This window comes from Pungitius pungitius, chromosome 2 (assembly GCF_949316345.1).
Source record: "Pungitius pungitius chromosome 2, fPunPun2.1, whole genome shotgun sequence".
Lineage (NCBI taxonomy): Eukaryota > Metazoa > Chordata > Actinopteri > Perciformes > Gasterosteidae > Pungitius > Pungitius pungitius.
In genome coordinates, this window is record NC_084901.1 from 18,274,444 (window position 1) to 18,288,930 (window position 14,487).

The window sequence follows — 14,487 nt, forward strand, 5'->3', positions numbered from 1 at the left end:
AGAGAAAATGTGTACGATAAATGTTTGTTTCATTATCTCTCGGTTACATCTGTGCCGAGTTTCCTGATGTTTCCACCCGAGAGGTAACGGTTGTATTCGTCTCGTTTTGAGATGAGAATGCGTTGTTTTTTTTCTTTTCGTCGTGACACAGCGCAGATTTTTCTTTTTTTTTATATTTGTACTTCGATTTACTTGGATTCACACTTAATGCAGAAAATAATGAGGCAGATCATTGGGATTTTTGTTAAAATGGTCAAGTATCGACGCCTCACTCCACTCTTAAAGAAGGATATCCCGCTGCAGGCATCTTTTGCAAAGCTTATTGTACACCGAGATACTGTCAGGCCCAAACATCCCGAAATGTCATGCAAATATTAGTGTTCCTTTGGTTACGTAAAAAAATCTACATGCATCTCATCCTTTACAAAAATACAAGTATAGAAAATGACCGTTAAAAATGATCTGAGAATGCTTCCTCTCAATGTAAAAAACACTTGTCATTAGTAATATTAATGTTTTAATAGCTCATGTATTATCTTCATCTAAATTGTATATTAAAACTATAATCAAATATATTCATCTTTTGTACTTCTCGCACAGAGAATTAATTTCTTAAACTGAATAATTAAAGTGTAAGCGAATATTTTTGACATGAACCACCCACGTCCCCCCCAACAAAATATCAGGAAAACATTAAATAACAAAACCTTTCAAGAAGGTTCTTCTTTCTTTAAAAAAAAAAAAAATCCTTCAAGATTGCATTTAGTTCTCCTGATAAATCTGCATAGTGTGACATCATGTACATGTGCAACCGTGGCTTTTAAATTTTCTTTTTTTTTTATACAGGATTTCAACTCTTTTAATGAAATGATTTAACCTAATGTGTTTCCTCCGTTTGGGCTCCCTGTGTCACAGGAAACCTAAGTGCTTTGAAATCGCAAAGGCTCGAAATAAAATGAAAAGGGAAGAAGAAACGATCGGCTTCTGCTGTCTAAAACAATTCAACACCTGGCCGACCAATCGCTTGTTGGCAAATTAATTTACCCTCGAATGCCCCGTGTAAAGATTCACAAGTTACATTTCTTCATGCTGTTAGTTTCAACTGCACATCAGGGATTTAAAAGTTTAAAACACACACCCTCTAACTGACATCTACCATAACACGCTGGATTGAAGTCCAAAACGACTCTTGATCCCCCAAATCACAGGAGGAGCAAAAAAAAAAAAAAAAAAATCATCAATCTTCTCTTTATGTGACTTCAGAAATTTAAATCACACATGTAAATGGTAGTCCGCAATTGTGCGAGATGTGCAGCAAATGTTGAGCGGAGCCTGTGGTCTCTCCGGGCCTCAGCTGCTCTCGACCCTGCGGTGACACTCTCCCACGGCGGAGAACCCGCTCCGGAGGCGGCGCCCGGTACCCGGGCAGCTCGCGCCGTACCGTTTGCAACCCTGCAGCTGTCCTGGTGTGACGTGACAGAAATGCAAGCTCCCAGCAGAGGGGAGTCGATGATTTGTCTTTTCACTCTTTTAAAAATGTCACAAACGTCTCTTTTATAATTTTTGATTTTAAGAATCAGTTCTGATGAGAAGAAGAAGAAAAAAAAAATAGCAGCTAGCAGCCTAAATGTTTGAAAAAAAAAAAATTTGAAAAAAAAGGGAGCTGTATGTATTGTGCATAGAAGGCTGCAGCTCCTCCCTGGCCTCCGCATGTCTTGGCACGTGACACGAGTGAGGTCTGGACTTAAAGGTACGAGAGAAGCGCTTCGTTTGAACAATGGTATCTTCGTCCCGCAGGGAGGAGGAGCGCACCGTCGTTTTGTGAGGTTATCGTGATTGGAGCACAGTTCCTGCAAGACAAGAAGACGAAGCGGTCATTGGTGTTGATTCGCAGGTTCAAAGCAAATCTAGTTTTAGCATCTCAGTACTTATTCGTAGCTTTTCTTTGTTTTATTTTAATCAGTCACCAAAGACGTTTGAAAAAAATTTCTGGTATCATTTCCGGACACTTTATAGCATAACACGTATAACAACATCCAAAGTGTACCTGGCTGACTGCTGCGTGGTCAGCTGGGGGAACTAACTGGGCACCCAGCTGTGAGCAGAGCCCTGCGTGGTAGCCGGGCCGGCGCAGCCTTGGCCTCCGGGCAGGATGGGGTCAAAGTTGAAGTCGATGCCGTCCGCGTCCATGAGGTCACTGTTGATGATGTAATCCACGTCACAATCCAGGTTTTCGGTGAACATGTCAATGTCCAAGTCTGTGGGCAGTCGGTCGTGGCCGGACGCGAAGCAGGGCGGCGTTCCAAACGGGCTCATGCCCAGCAGGCCCAGGCCGGGATTGGCTGAGCCGGCGGGCCCGCCGAGGTGAGAGCCCACCGCCGGCGCCGCGGCGTGATGGGCTTTGAGCGCAGCGAGCTGTGACGGGTCCTGAGACATACCTGAGAGGATCATCCCCAACGCCATCGGAGAGTGGTGCTGGTGTTGTTGTGGCTGTTGTTGTTGTTGCTGTTGTTGTTGTTGCTGCTGCTGCTGTTGTTGTTGTTGTTGCTGTTGTTGTTGTTGTTGCTGCTGTTGTTGTTGTTGTTGCTGTTGCTGGTGGTGGTGCAGGTGGTGGTGACGCTGCTGCATCTGGGCCTGCAGCACCATCGGGGCCCCTGTGTTGGGCTCCAGCCCTTTGCCCAGCAGCAGCTGGTTGGGTTTGGACCTCACGCCCAGTCCCATCATGCCCTGCCCGCCGGGACTGGGCAGGATGGGGTCCACCTGACCCATCATGACATCACTGGGAGGAGGGGAGTCGGAGGTGAGCAGCGCCTCCAGGCTGGAAGGCACGTGGGCGCCGTAATGGCCGCCCCCACGCGAGCCGGGGCCGGCCCTTGGGTTGAAGAGGGAGTTGCTGAAGGCGGAGGACTCCTCGCCGCTCATTCCACACGGAGAGGCGGCGGCCTGGGCGCCACTGTGAGGCGGGGCCTGTGGGAGGCTCGACTGCTGCAGCTGGTGGAAGGAGGAGAAGCTGGAGCCACGGGGCAGCAGGGTGGAGGCCGAGGGCAGCGGAGTCGGGGGCGCCGGCGGCGCCGTGCTGGGACTGGCCCCTCCCTGCTGCCCGGTCATCAGGGTGAGGCCGTCGATCAGATCCAGCTCCTCCATCAGGGTCTCGGTGAGGGTGGGGGTCAAGCTGCTGGCGGTGTATCTCCCCAGCAGGCCGTCCTCGGGCAGGTTGTCGTCGTCCTCCTGTCCCGGGGCGATGGGGGACAGGCGTCCGCTCAGCGTGCTGGCGTTGGAGCTGGTGCGCGGGCGGAAGGTGGTCCACATGTCGGAGTCGTCCAGGCTGCCGCGGGACGACGGGCTGCTGCTGTTGACCCCCCACTTGGGGAACTGCTGGGACGAATTGGGGCTGTCTGCCCCGGCTGAGCCCGCGCCGCCGTCGCCCTGCAGCGCCCCGCCGGCGCCGGCCGCCCCCCCCGCCAGCTTCTTGGTCTGCTTGGCCCTCATGCGGCTCTTCAGCAGTTTGCTGCTGTTGTCCATGGAGGCGGCCCGGCGGCGCGGAGCTTTCCCCGTCTTCCCTCCTTCCGGGTTGAGCATCCACCAGGAGCTCTTGCCCGTCGATTCGTTGTGGACCCTCAAGAACTTGTTGTGGAGCGATAGATTGTGGCGAATCGAATTCTGAAAAAAACAAGACAAAGAAAAAAAGGAAAGAAGTCATGAAAAATACATCGCCAACATGGACCCTTTCGGGGTGGACCCGATCAGGAGCATTGGACAAGTGTCCTATGGTTGGCTAGAAGCTAGAAGCCCCCAGAGGTATTGACTAAGTCAGACTTATTCCAGAGTCACTTCAGTGAAGGTCTCTTTTGTACCATGTGTTCGCCCCACTGACAAATGATGTGCAGGAAGGAACCAAAACGTACCTAAACAAATTGTCTCGACAAATCGACAATAAGCCAGTTGAAGAAATGAAAAATGATTGTTGTGAGATTATATAAATAACAATGTGCTGATTAGGAACAGAAGGCCGCTGATCATCTGTGCAATATGAAGAAAAAAGAAAATGTTGGAATAAATAATGTAATATACTTTGATAATGGTATAATATGATAGTATGATATCCCATGATATGCTGCTCTGTTTGTTATAAATTCATATTGCCCAGCACAACAACCCAGATGTTCATCAGCAAAACCAGATGCTGCAATGATGTAACCGGAATTGTAAAGCTGTAAATCTGTGACTTGTGTCACTTCCACTTTGGAAAGTGACACAGGGTTAACATACACTTTACCTTCCAGCCCGCGGAGCTGTTGCTGTCCCCTTTGTCTCTGAAGTAAGGCACTGTCTTCACCATCCACTCATAGATCTGAGCCAGGGTCAACCTCTTCTCGGGCGAGTTCTCGATGGCCTGGCTGATCAGGTCCGCGTAGCTCTGGTTCCCCCACGCGTTGCGGCGGGACGACCCCTTGCGGGGCATCGCGCCGGCTCCGCCCGGGCCCGCCACGACCCCTCCGTCGACCCCTCCATCGCCACCTCCATCGCCCCCCGCCGCGGCCTTCTCAGGCTCCGAGATGATCTGCTGCGGCTCGGGCTTGTCCTCGTCCGCGGGCGGGGTCCCGGCGGCGGACTCGGAGCCGTCCCCCCCCTCCGGTTTGACGGCCGAGATGTCGGGCCTCGGCAGGGGCCAAGTGCAGGAGCGGGGTCGGCTCTGCGGCTCGAAATCTGGGTCAATGGGGGGCGCCAAGGACTCCTCCATGGTCAGTCCTCTGAACTTTTCCACTCAACCAAGAAGATGACACCACTTAAAACATCTACCTTCAAAAGCAAACTTTTAGTGGAAGAGACGTTTAAAAAAAAACCCACAAAAACACAAAAACAATATGCTTGAGTCGGAGTGGGGATGTAAAAAGAGGGGCCTGTTGAAGAGACGTAATCTGGACACACCAATAGCCTCGGTTAATCCTCAGATTGGAGATTAGGGAACCCAAATAATCTCCTTAATAGTAACTATCATAAACCTTCCGATTTATATAGAATGAAGAAAAGGCTGGGATGAGAGTCCCTTTGTTTGAATGAAACAAAAACAAAAGTGTCAAGAGTGTCAATGAGCACCAAAACATCTGGTTCTACAGAGGTTTTGAGTTCCCCTGAAGATGAATAGAGCTACCAAAAAGGTACACAAATACAAAATAATGCCATTCCTGCCAATAAACATTCAATTTAAACACCTGAAAATGGTAAATATTTAAAAAGTATTGTTTTGTAAAAATGGAGGAACAAATCAAAATTAAGGATAACTTCGTACCACATTTGTCAAACTGTGTATATATATATATTTAGCTTTGTTTTTTGTCTGTTTTACTGTAACGCAACGAGGACTACAAATAGGGATTAGCTGGCTACAGTTACAAAAGATCTCCTGAGCTCTTGTCCGTCTCCACTTGTAAACAACGTGATGTCTGGACGCTCCACGAGCCAACAATCCTGCGCACAAACCTTACGAATTACAAATAAAAAACTCCCACAAAAAAATGTAGAAGCAAATGACGACTGATTCAGAGGGTCGGTTAGCCAACTGCCCCCCTCCCCTCCCTCCAAAAAATAAAATGGTTTTAAAAACGCAACGGATGGAAAAAAAAGGTTAAAAAAACCCAGAAGAGGAAAAAAAACTGTTTTCTAAAAGCCCGGTGGAGAAAAAGATTGTTCTTAACAACGCAGTAGAAATGTGGCCGCCGTCTCTTCTTTGGACTTTATTTTAAAAACTAAAAACAACCGATCGTCGTCTGAAGAACTATTTTGAAAATGAATCAGCGGCGTTTCTCTATCATTAAAAGTGGGAATACGGGATAAACGTGCGCCGGAGAAGTCCTCGCTTCAGGTTTGCGCGATGCGCCACATTGGGGCCGCCGGGCGCGTGTCACCATCTGCCATGTTTCTACACTCCTGCCGCGGCGCACGATGCTCGAAGAATCGGTTACTTTAAAAAAAAGAAAGGAAGAAAACAACCCTCCACCGAGGCCCACGGCTCGGATCAAAAGTCCCGTACGAGGACCATCCGCGGAGAGGATTTACCGGGAGTTGAGGGGAAGTTGTGTCGCCTCGGAGGTCTGTCAGCTCGCACCCGCCGCACTTTGAAAGCAGCACGATAGCCTCCGTAACGTTAGCTGCTTAAGCTCCTGCTACTCCAGAGTTTACAATCCGTGGAAAAAGTCCGTGAAAAGACCCCGATAACCTCCTCCAAGTAGCCGATTTTAAGCGGCCACGAGTCGTGAAAAACTTCCCGCTGTTGTGTCCGTCCAAATACTTAATTCTTCAGCATCTTTTGGACTTGTTTTGTTTTGTTTTGTTTTGACTCGAGGCGAAGACTCCCTTCTGACGTCTGTTTACCACTGTCAGGCAGCGCGTTCCGCGCATGCGCCGAGGAGGTTTCTGGGTAATTGAGTCATTCACGTGACAGCGGAGGCGTAAACGGAGCACTCTGTACTTTTAATAGTACATTGTGTAACAGTGGGTGAATTTGTGCTAATCCCAGGTACACTGAGGGCAGTTAGGGTATTACTGGTAATTAGGTTACCCATGGACAACTAGTTATGCACAACAACCTGGATAAACTACAGAAAAACCTATTATAATTAAATAATAATAATAATATTACAATAATAAAGAAAAAACGCTGAAATTTTTTTTTGGTTAACTCATTTGTCTTCGATGCAACATATACCAAACACAGCTAACTTTCTATCATGTGTATACATCAAATACTTAAATTAAGATGCTTCACAGTTAACTTTATGACCTAGAAATTTACCATGTGGCCTTGGCTGGTCTATGACATGTTTTTGTATCTGTTGTATTTGATTAAGCATTCATTTTTAGGAATGAGCATCATGTGACCAAATATTTGAAAACAATTAAAAGGGCTTTTAAACCATTATGATTACTATGATACATTTTGACACAGCTCTAAAAGACTGACCCACGCAGATAATGCTGGTATTGTACCTTACATTTGTAAATTTTTGTCTTAAAAGCTCTAAATATTCAATCTATTTTTTATTTTTGTCTCTTCAAATATTAATGGTTATTAATCCAGCATCTATCAATGCATTGTTTTCCCTTTCATGTGAATGTACAAATCTAAACTCACTCTTAATATTAATTAAATGTTCAATTTGCTTTTGCAATTCACCATCAAGTAATATGTAAAATCAGTACGTTTGGGCGAATAGTTATATGAGGAGGTTACGTTTCTTTCTTTGCTTTATTACCCCGCCTGTCTTGACTTTCCTTGATCTATGCTGAATCAATAAAAAATAAAAAAAATACTTTTTAATTTTTTCCACCCAAATGTGTTATTTGGTGGCAACTGGTTCGTAATTCTGTGAACTAAAACCTTTAATACAGATTGAATTCCTCAAAATGTATAACCTCGCGGGAATAAGTAATACTCCGAAAGACAAATTAAACATGTTTCAATGTCAATTGTAACGTTGTATTGAATTTATTTGCTTTTCAATCAAATTACTAATACAGATTCTGAATTTACATCACGTAGCGAAATAACGGACTTCAGCTCCCAGGAGTGTCTGCGGTTATTTTCTATGTTTACAACCAGCTGACATCCGGCGTCTTCCCGTCCTTTAGCCACCGATCAACGACATCCTAAACCCCAGAGAAGAAGTCAACCACATAGATCCACACTCGACATTTCCTTACGAAAAGCGCTCCTCGCTGATTCCTCAACTCAACTGAATGCAAAATCGTCAGATGCAGGTGAGCCGGACAGGAGCAACGTACCCGTTGTACATTCAGTTAGCCAGCTAGCCAGCGATAGCACGAATGGCATAAGCTAACACCGCAGCTAATGCTAGCAGAAGCCCTCCGATTCGCAGCCATCACTTTTGACAGTCAGTCAGTCAGGACGGAACTCTGGTGCTGATTAAGTTGTTGTCCTCTGGTGAGAGCAATGCTCCTGCTGTTAAACATCGAACGTCGCACACATCCGGTCAGTAAGGATGCTGTACGCTGGTCAATGTTACCACTATTAGCCCGCTAGCTCACCTAGCTTAACGTCGGGTGTCAAGATTTAAGCCATCGTTACTAATCTTGCAGCAGCAGGCCGACGCGCTGTTTTTGTTATAATCATTTGCTAAAACGTGGCGAAGTGAGACTGTCTATGATCGGATACCCAACAGCCAGATGACCGAGCACTCGCGTGCTCTTGTACCCATTAATTGACACTGTTGTTGGCTGTAACGCCAGCTGCCGGCCGTACTGTAATGTGTGTGCACCGCAGTTCTGGTGCCAGGCGGTGTGGGAAGCGTCCTCACAGTGTTTGTGTTGTTCGTGTCAGGGCTCTGGCCCCGTCTCCAGCAGCTGAAGCACACCGGCCCCCGTCCCAACTGCGATCCACCGTCCCTCGGCCTTCCTCCTCGCTGAGCCATGACCACTGAGAGGGATCTCGATATGGTGAGTGAGGGTCTGACACCTTTTTCTTTTTTTAAGGATCTTCTGTTCCAGCACAAAGGTGGTGGTCGCCTATGGCTCGTGTGCTCTGCACTTAATGCTGCTCGGTGACACAAACACAATACGTTTCATTATTAAGATGGAGAAGATCGATACGTTGAAGTTCAAATTATTTTTGGGATTTTGGGGTTCGGGTAGGCGGAGGGGTGGGGGTGTCATGGATTAGCAAACGTCCCCACACACTTAGCTGGGACAGTGACGGCTGTTCCCGTGAACGCCATCTGTCTAATCTCGGTTAAAACGTTGGCCTACTTTCCTTTCAAGGTTTTTGATTGTACCCTCTTACTAAATCCCAGCAGCAGCCCCCCTCGATGTGAACGGGCAGCGGCTATTTAGAAATGAAGTTATATGTATAGTTTTATTTCGGTGTTTGGAATTAAAACACTTGTCCTTGTTACACCAACCATTTTATTGTTCAAAATGTATTCAGCAAAAATACGTATCTGATGGTTATGATTTCACAAATGGAAGATGGTGCTTTTCTGTTTTATTTAACTTTAAACTGAAGTGAAAATCGTTGAGATTCTGTCTGTTGGCGAGACAAAACAATGCCTACATTGTGACGCGTGTTTTAAATGACACGCTCTCTGAACAAATGTTTTGAAATATATTTAAAGAAGAAATGCATCACATCTATTAACTGGGATACCTACATTAGGTAAACATGTTCATAGCTTGACCAACTTCAACAATGGATACGCCTGTGATGGCTCTATTAACCCTTTAAACAGGTTTTAATGTCCGTCTTTGGATTGGAGAACCTTTGTGCTAGCGGATGTTGCCGTGGGTCATCAGGCAGATCTGCCTTTTGTTTTTATTTGTTTGGGTTGAAAGGGACGGGGACGGGAAAGGGAACAAAGCTTGTTAATGATGACATGGGTATGTAACTTCACATTGAGGTTATTCAGTTCAGAGGGGGGAGGGGAGGGCAGAGCACCGCAGAGGGAGGATTTTATTTGTAAACAGATCAGAGAGGGGGGCTGTCCCTCCCTGTCTCCCCCCCTGACGTCACACATCGTGGTTAAGTCTCTTTGTTCTCTTTTCTGATTTATTAAGTCAAAGGACCATCATGTCCCTCCTTTCTGAAGAAGGCCAAGTGTCGTGAAAATGTCTCCGCTCCTTAAACTCACTCTTTGGTCGAGACGTCTCAGTCGCAAGTAGTTGAGGGGATTTTTTTTTATTTTCTTCACTCATTTTTTGTAGTAGTGGCATAATTGATTAGAGATGATGGATTAATAAGGAAAATGGCTCATTGCAGCATAAAACAAACAACTTACGGTCCAAAAGGGATCAATAATTCAGGTCAGCGAGATTATATAATTCTGGCTATGAGCCGACCACAATAAAAACTAGAGTAAGTGGACAAAGTTATGAATAATTCTTCCCTGTCGCTGTCTGCTGACATCTATTAGGAGACTGAAGGAAAGCACTGTTTATTTAAGTCACAACATTTCCATATAACAGTTTAAATGAAAAGGGAAAGGCTATTTTACATGATGATCAGCAGTAATACTATTTAACAAGAATCCACATGTATGTAAACATATTTTTAGGATTAGCCACAGCTGCCATCACAGAGCCTATTTATACAGTGTATAGAAAATATTGGATGCCGTATCCAGTTTTTAGATATTTTGACCCAATGAGGATCCAACATGTTTATTTAAATGAATTTATGATTTATGAGCATTGTTCCCAACCAAAGTACCGGAAAAATGAGAGCCACCCGGTGATGCGCCACCATCCCCAGTGGAACCTGTTATTGCATCATTCGGGAGCTTCTACATCTCAATATATATAGACTTTGAATTTCCTGATTATCCAAATATTTAGGCCTTCGAGGCCTGTTAGTTGGGCATTAAGAGATTGCGTTTTGTAGTTGCCCAGAGGATAAAACGCAGAGGAAGCCCCACTGCTAAAGACCCCCCCCCCCCCCCCCATATGCACAGTCCCCCCCTCGGGGCTACGCACTGGCCATGTCAATTTAATAACATGGCCCGGAGCTGTCTGGGACACCTGGGGTTATCGCATTAGGGTCGACAGCCTGGAGTGGAGCTCGCAGCGCCCTCGAACTAAAGGGCCAGTGTTCCCCCCCCCCCGTCGCCCCCACCCTTTCCCGTTGTCGTCTCTGGCAACAGGGGCTCACTTCAGCGTAAGCCCTCGGTGGATGAAGTCGCCCAGTCAAAGGGTGGAGATCTGGTGTGGGCGGATCTAATTAGAGTGGAATGCCCGTCTCTTCGCAGCCTTCTGAAGGTCACCTCATGACTGACGAGGTTAGAGGACGTGGAGGGATTCCACCACCGACCGATTAGGAAGAACTCTGATGGAAGTTTGGTGGTTGTTTTTGTTGGCTTATTTCTATGGATGGATTTCTTTCCTTGGGGGGGTTTTAGGTGCACCTCCGCCTCATCCTGGTCAGCGGGAAAACGCAGGACTTCACTTTCTCCCCAAACGACTCGGCCACGGACATCGCCAAGCACGTGTTTGACAACTGGCCTGCAGGTACCTATGAAGGATTCGGTTTGCACTATTTCTGTTGTGGCTGTTTTTAGTTTTAGTGCAAATATTTTGACAATTTTTTTTTTTTTTAATATTCACTAAACAGCCCTTCAGTCACAGTTCTTACTGAAACGTATTTATTGTCAGTGTACAAATAACTAATAATTAATATAATCATCAACTGGTTCCATTTCCTTTGCTATGATAGTTTCTTTTAGGCCTTTTACTTCTGAATACCTGTCATTTAAACTTTGTTTACACTGTTCTTATTAAAGGTCCAAACAGGAGAAAGATGAGTAATAACGGTCTTATGGTGTCGATAGTGACAGTAAATCGATGTGTCGGCCGATTTCTGAAATGGGCCAATATGCTGTTTTCACATGTCATCAATGTCACAATCGGCCCCAAAGAGCCGGTATCGGCCGGTCTACCGTGAGGGAACCACTTGTTTCTCTGCTTACCAACAGGATGGGAGGAGGAGACGGTCAGCAGTCCCAGTATTCTGCGACTCATCTTTCAGGGACGCTTCCTTCACGGCAACGTTACCCTGGGAGGTAAGCGCCCCTCCCGACAAAAACACGCCATCCTTGGATGTTACTAAGATCGTCTCCACAGGTTTAAGCTCCATCGGGTCATTTGCTGGTGCTAAACAACCCACGGACTGCTGCACCAAGTTAACAGTGAGCCCTTATACATTATTGCAGATGCGGGATACTATTAAATTAACGCATTCGTTGTCATAGCAGCTGCAGATGCTTTTGGAGTCGCCACGGAAAACCAGGATCCAACACATGCTTTTTTTTCTAGTCATGTCACGGCCATATTCATATCAAATGGCTTTCACCCTATTTTTAAATGTAGAACAATGGACCACAAGGTGTATTTCTGTGTTTAAAGCTCTGAAGCTGCCGCCGGGCCGAACAACCGTCATGCACTTGGTTGCCAGGGAGACTCTTCCAGAGCCCAACTCTCATGGTGAGGATCTTACTCTTCCGTCTGCTGTTTTTTAGGTCACAGCAGTCAGGCTAACTTTGCACGCGGTCATGTGACTGAGGCTCATCTAAAACTGCAACGCGAGGCGCGGGAGGGCCCCACCTGTAACCCCACACTGTGCCGCTCCCTCGTAGATACCAGTGGCGTTAGCATTAGCATTCCTGGTAAGCTCTGGCGGAAAATGGACCATGCCAACAAAAACAAGATTAATTTCTCTTTAGCTCAACGGCAACATCTGTTTTCAGAGCTTAAAAAAGGATCATTAGGAGTGAGGAGCAGCGGCGGCAAACCGCTGCTCCTCACTCCCGTGTTGCATTTTGGTTGCTGGGAGAGAGGCTTCTAGAAAGATTTAAGGGTGCAGTTGCCCTTTAAGTGCGTCGCGTCGGGTCAGGCAGAGCGCCGAAGTAGAGAAGTTTGTCTTTCGGGGTCCATTTTGTTTTAGCGTCCACACACATTGCATGCAGTGGTGCGTTTGCTTCTACCGCTGTTAACCCCCCCCCCCCCCCCTCCTTTAATCTCACCTTTCCTCTCTGCTGTCCTGTCTTTGTAGGTCAACGGAACAGAGAAAAAACCACAGAGAGCAACTGCTGTCTCCTCTTGTAAAACATCGGAAAACGACCCTCTACCCCAACCTCACACACACACACGCATATACACACGTGCATAAACAGTGTCCCTTCATCCTGTCAGCTGTGGATTTGGAAGAATCACAGGAAGTCTGGTCGGGCCGTTTGGTTGAATCGGAGGCTTTTTTTTCCTTGTGCCAATATATTCAGATATTGTTTTGCCCTGAAAAACCTTTACTGAGCCGGAAGAATTTGCCGTTGTAGTTCCTCGTTATTTAAAGACCATGAAATTAAAGTTACCTGATTTGCTGCTGGACGAGTTTTAAAAAGCTGTGGTACGCAGTGGAGAAGACACGGAAGGTTCTCCGTGGACACGGATAAAGGATGGTTACCTTTCCCCATAAGTCACGTGGATGTTTCCCCAGGTCTTACTGAATGCTGTTAACCCGCTCATTGCACTTAACCAGTTTGTTGATTCAGAAATGTTTATTGTGTTTCATCACCTTTCCCCAACGGCATTTTATTTTATTTGTTTGTTTTTTTTAAAAACCTTTTTCTTCGGTCAGAGCAGTGGACCTTAAATCACCCCCAAACGTTCCACCCTCCTCCTGACACTCACTAACTGAACGGACCGGTCGCTCTGTATCGGCACCGGCGCCGTTTCCTCCGTCACGTCCACCTGTTTTTGTCCCTGGAAACGGACCAATGGCAAAAAGACTTGTATTGTGTGGAGTGCACACCCCGAGGGGGCGGCCGAGTGCCGCCAGGTGCCGTTTTTTTCGCACCTGTGAGCGTCAACGTCATCGATGCGGGGGGGGGCGCAGTCGGGGCTCCGGGACGGAAGATGGAAGGGACGAGTGTCTTTACCACCCTCCCCCCCCCACACTCCTACTGGACTCTGAGGGGACAGTTTCTGCCAATTAGATGAAGAAGAGCAAGGAAAACCCTTTTTTGTTTGGATGCCGTCTTTACTTCATGTTTGCCTTTTATCGTGGAATTCAGTAATATCATTAATATGGAAATTTAAATATATCAATTTTTATCTTGTGTATAGGTATTTGTTAAATTTTAATGTGGGTGAGTGTGTGTATGAGTGTCTGAGGGTGTGTGATGCATGTGGCATACTGTATGAGGACGGCTGAGGATATGTGGTCTTTAAAAAAGTTTTTAAAAAAGAAGTGCCGCAGTGTCGCCGGCCTGCGGTTTCCTCACAAACAGTCGGAAACCTTTTGATTCCTTCCATTGTCCTTTGGTTTGTGTTTTTTGTCAATGTCACTGCTATGAAGTCTAGCCCAGTATGATTAAATGTAAAAGAGAAAAAAAAAGAAAAAAAACTAAAATGCAATGTGGTCTACATAAAAGCTTGTATTATAAATTAATAAATCTTTAAATAAGGCAACGTCCCTTGATCCGTTTTTTCTATAAATCAGTCAATCATGAAATACTCGTTGTAATATACATGTAGTTTGATTTGCCTCCCTCTGGGTGGCGCTGTCTCTCTTCGAGCCTCCTGGTGGGGCTGATGGAGTAGATGGGAGGAGGATATATCGTTTCATTTGGGCTGAACCTGATGCACCGGGACAAGTTAAAGCGGGACACCGTGTAAATAATGTGTGCACTTCTGTTTAAAAACGCCCCACTTAGTATTTTAAAAGTTGGGGATTTGTGGAGCACGTGACAAAAGTACGCGGGAACAGGACTCAATTATCACCGTGGCTCCGTGCCGTGGAATCGGTGCACTTCTTTAATCCCGATTGGGTGGTGACTTTGTGTTTCCTCCCGCGTGCCTCAGGAATCCTGACGTGTAGCTGCAAGACGTCCATGTTTCCAGTTGACTTTGGCGCAGCGGCTTCAGGGGAAAAGCGTCAACACACGTCTGCGTCAACGTGCTGCACCTCCGCAACCTGCTGCTGAGCTC

The 14,487-nt window shown here is 46.4% G+C and overlaps 2 protein-coding genes across 2 annotated transcripts; one reads left to right on the forward strand and one right to left on the reverse strand.

Annotated features, from left to right (window-relative positions):
- Positions 1 to 1,219: 1,219 nt before the first annotated feature.
- foxo4 (forkhead box O4) lies at positions 1,220 to 6,390 on the reverse strand. Its single transcript, XM_037461899.2, has 3 exons — positions 4,277 to 6,390; positions 2,048 to 3,660; positions 1,220 to 1,850 (listed from the first exon to the last, which is right to left on the reverse strand). The coding sequence occupies exons 1-2, from the start codon at positions 4,739 to 4,741 to the stop codon at positions 2,080 to 2,082; spliced, it is 2,046 nt and encodes a 681-aa protein (XP_037317796.2). The 5' UTR covers positions 4,742 to 6,390; the 3' UTR covers positions 1,220 to 1,850; positions 2,048 to 2,079.
- Positions 6,391 to 7,576: 1,186 nt separating this feature from the next.
- ubl3b (ubiquitin-like 3b) lies at positions 7,577 to 13,968 on the forward strand. The gene is made up of 6 exons (XM_037461911.2): positions 7,577 to 7,758; positions 8,339 to 8,454; positions 10,905 to 11,013; positions 11,478 to 11,564; positions 11,908 to 11,985; positions 12,554 to 13,968. Exons 2-6 carry the CDS (start codon positions 8,428 to 8,430, stop codon positions 12,604 to 12,606), a joined length of 354 nt encoding a protein of 117 aa, XP_037317808.1. The 5' UTR covers positions 7,577 to 7,758; positions 8,339 to 8,427; the 3' UTR covers positions 12,607 to 13,968.
- The last annotated feature ends 519 nt before the right edge of the window (positions 13,969 to 14,487 follow it).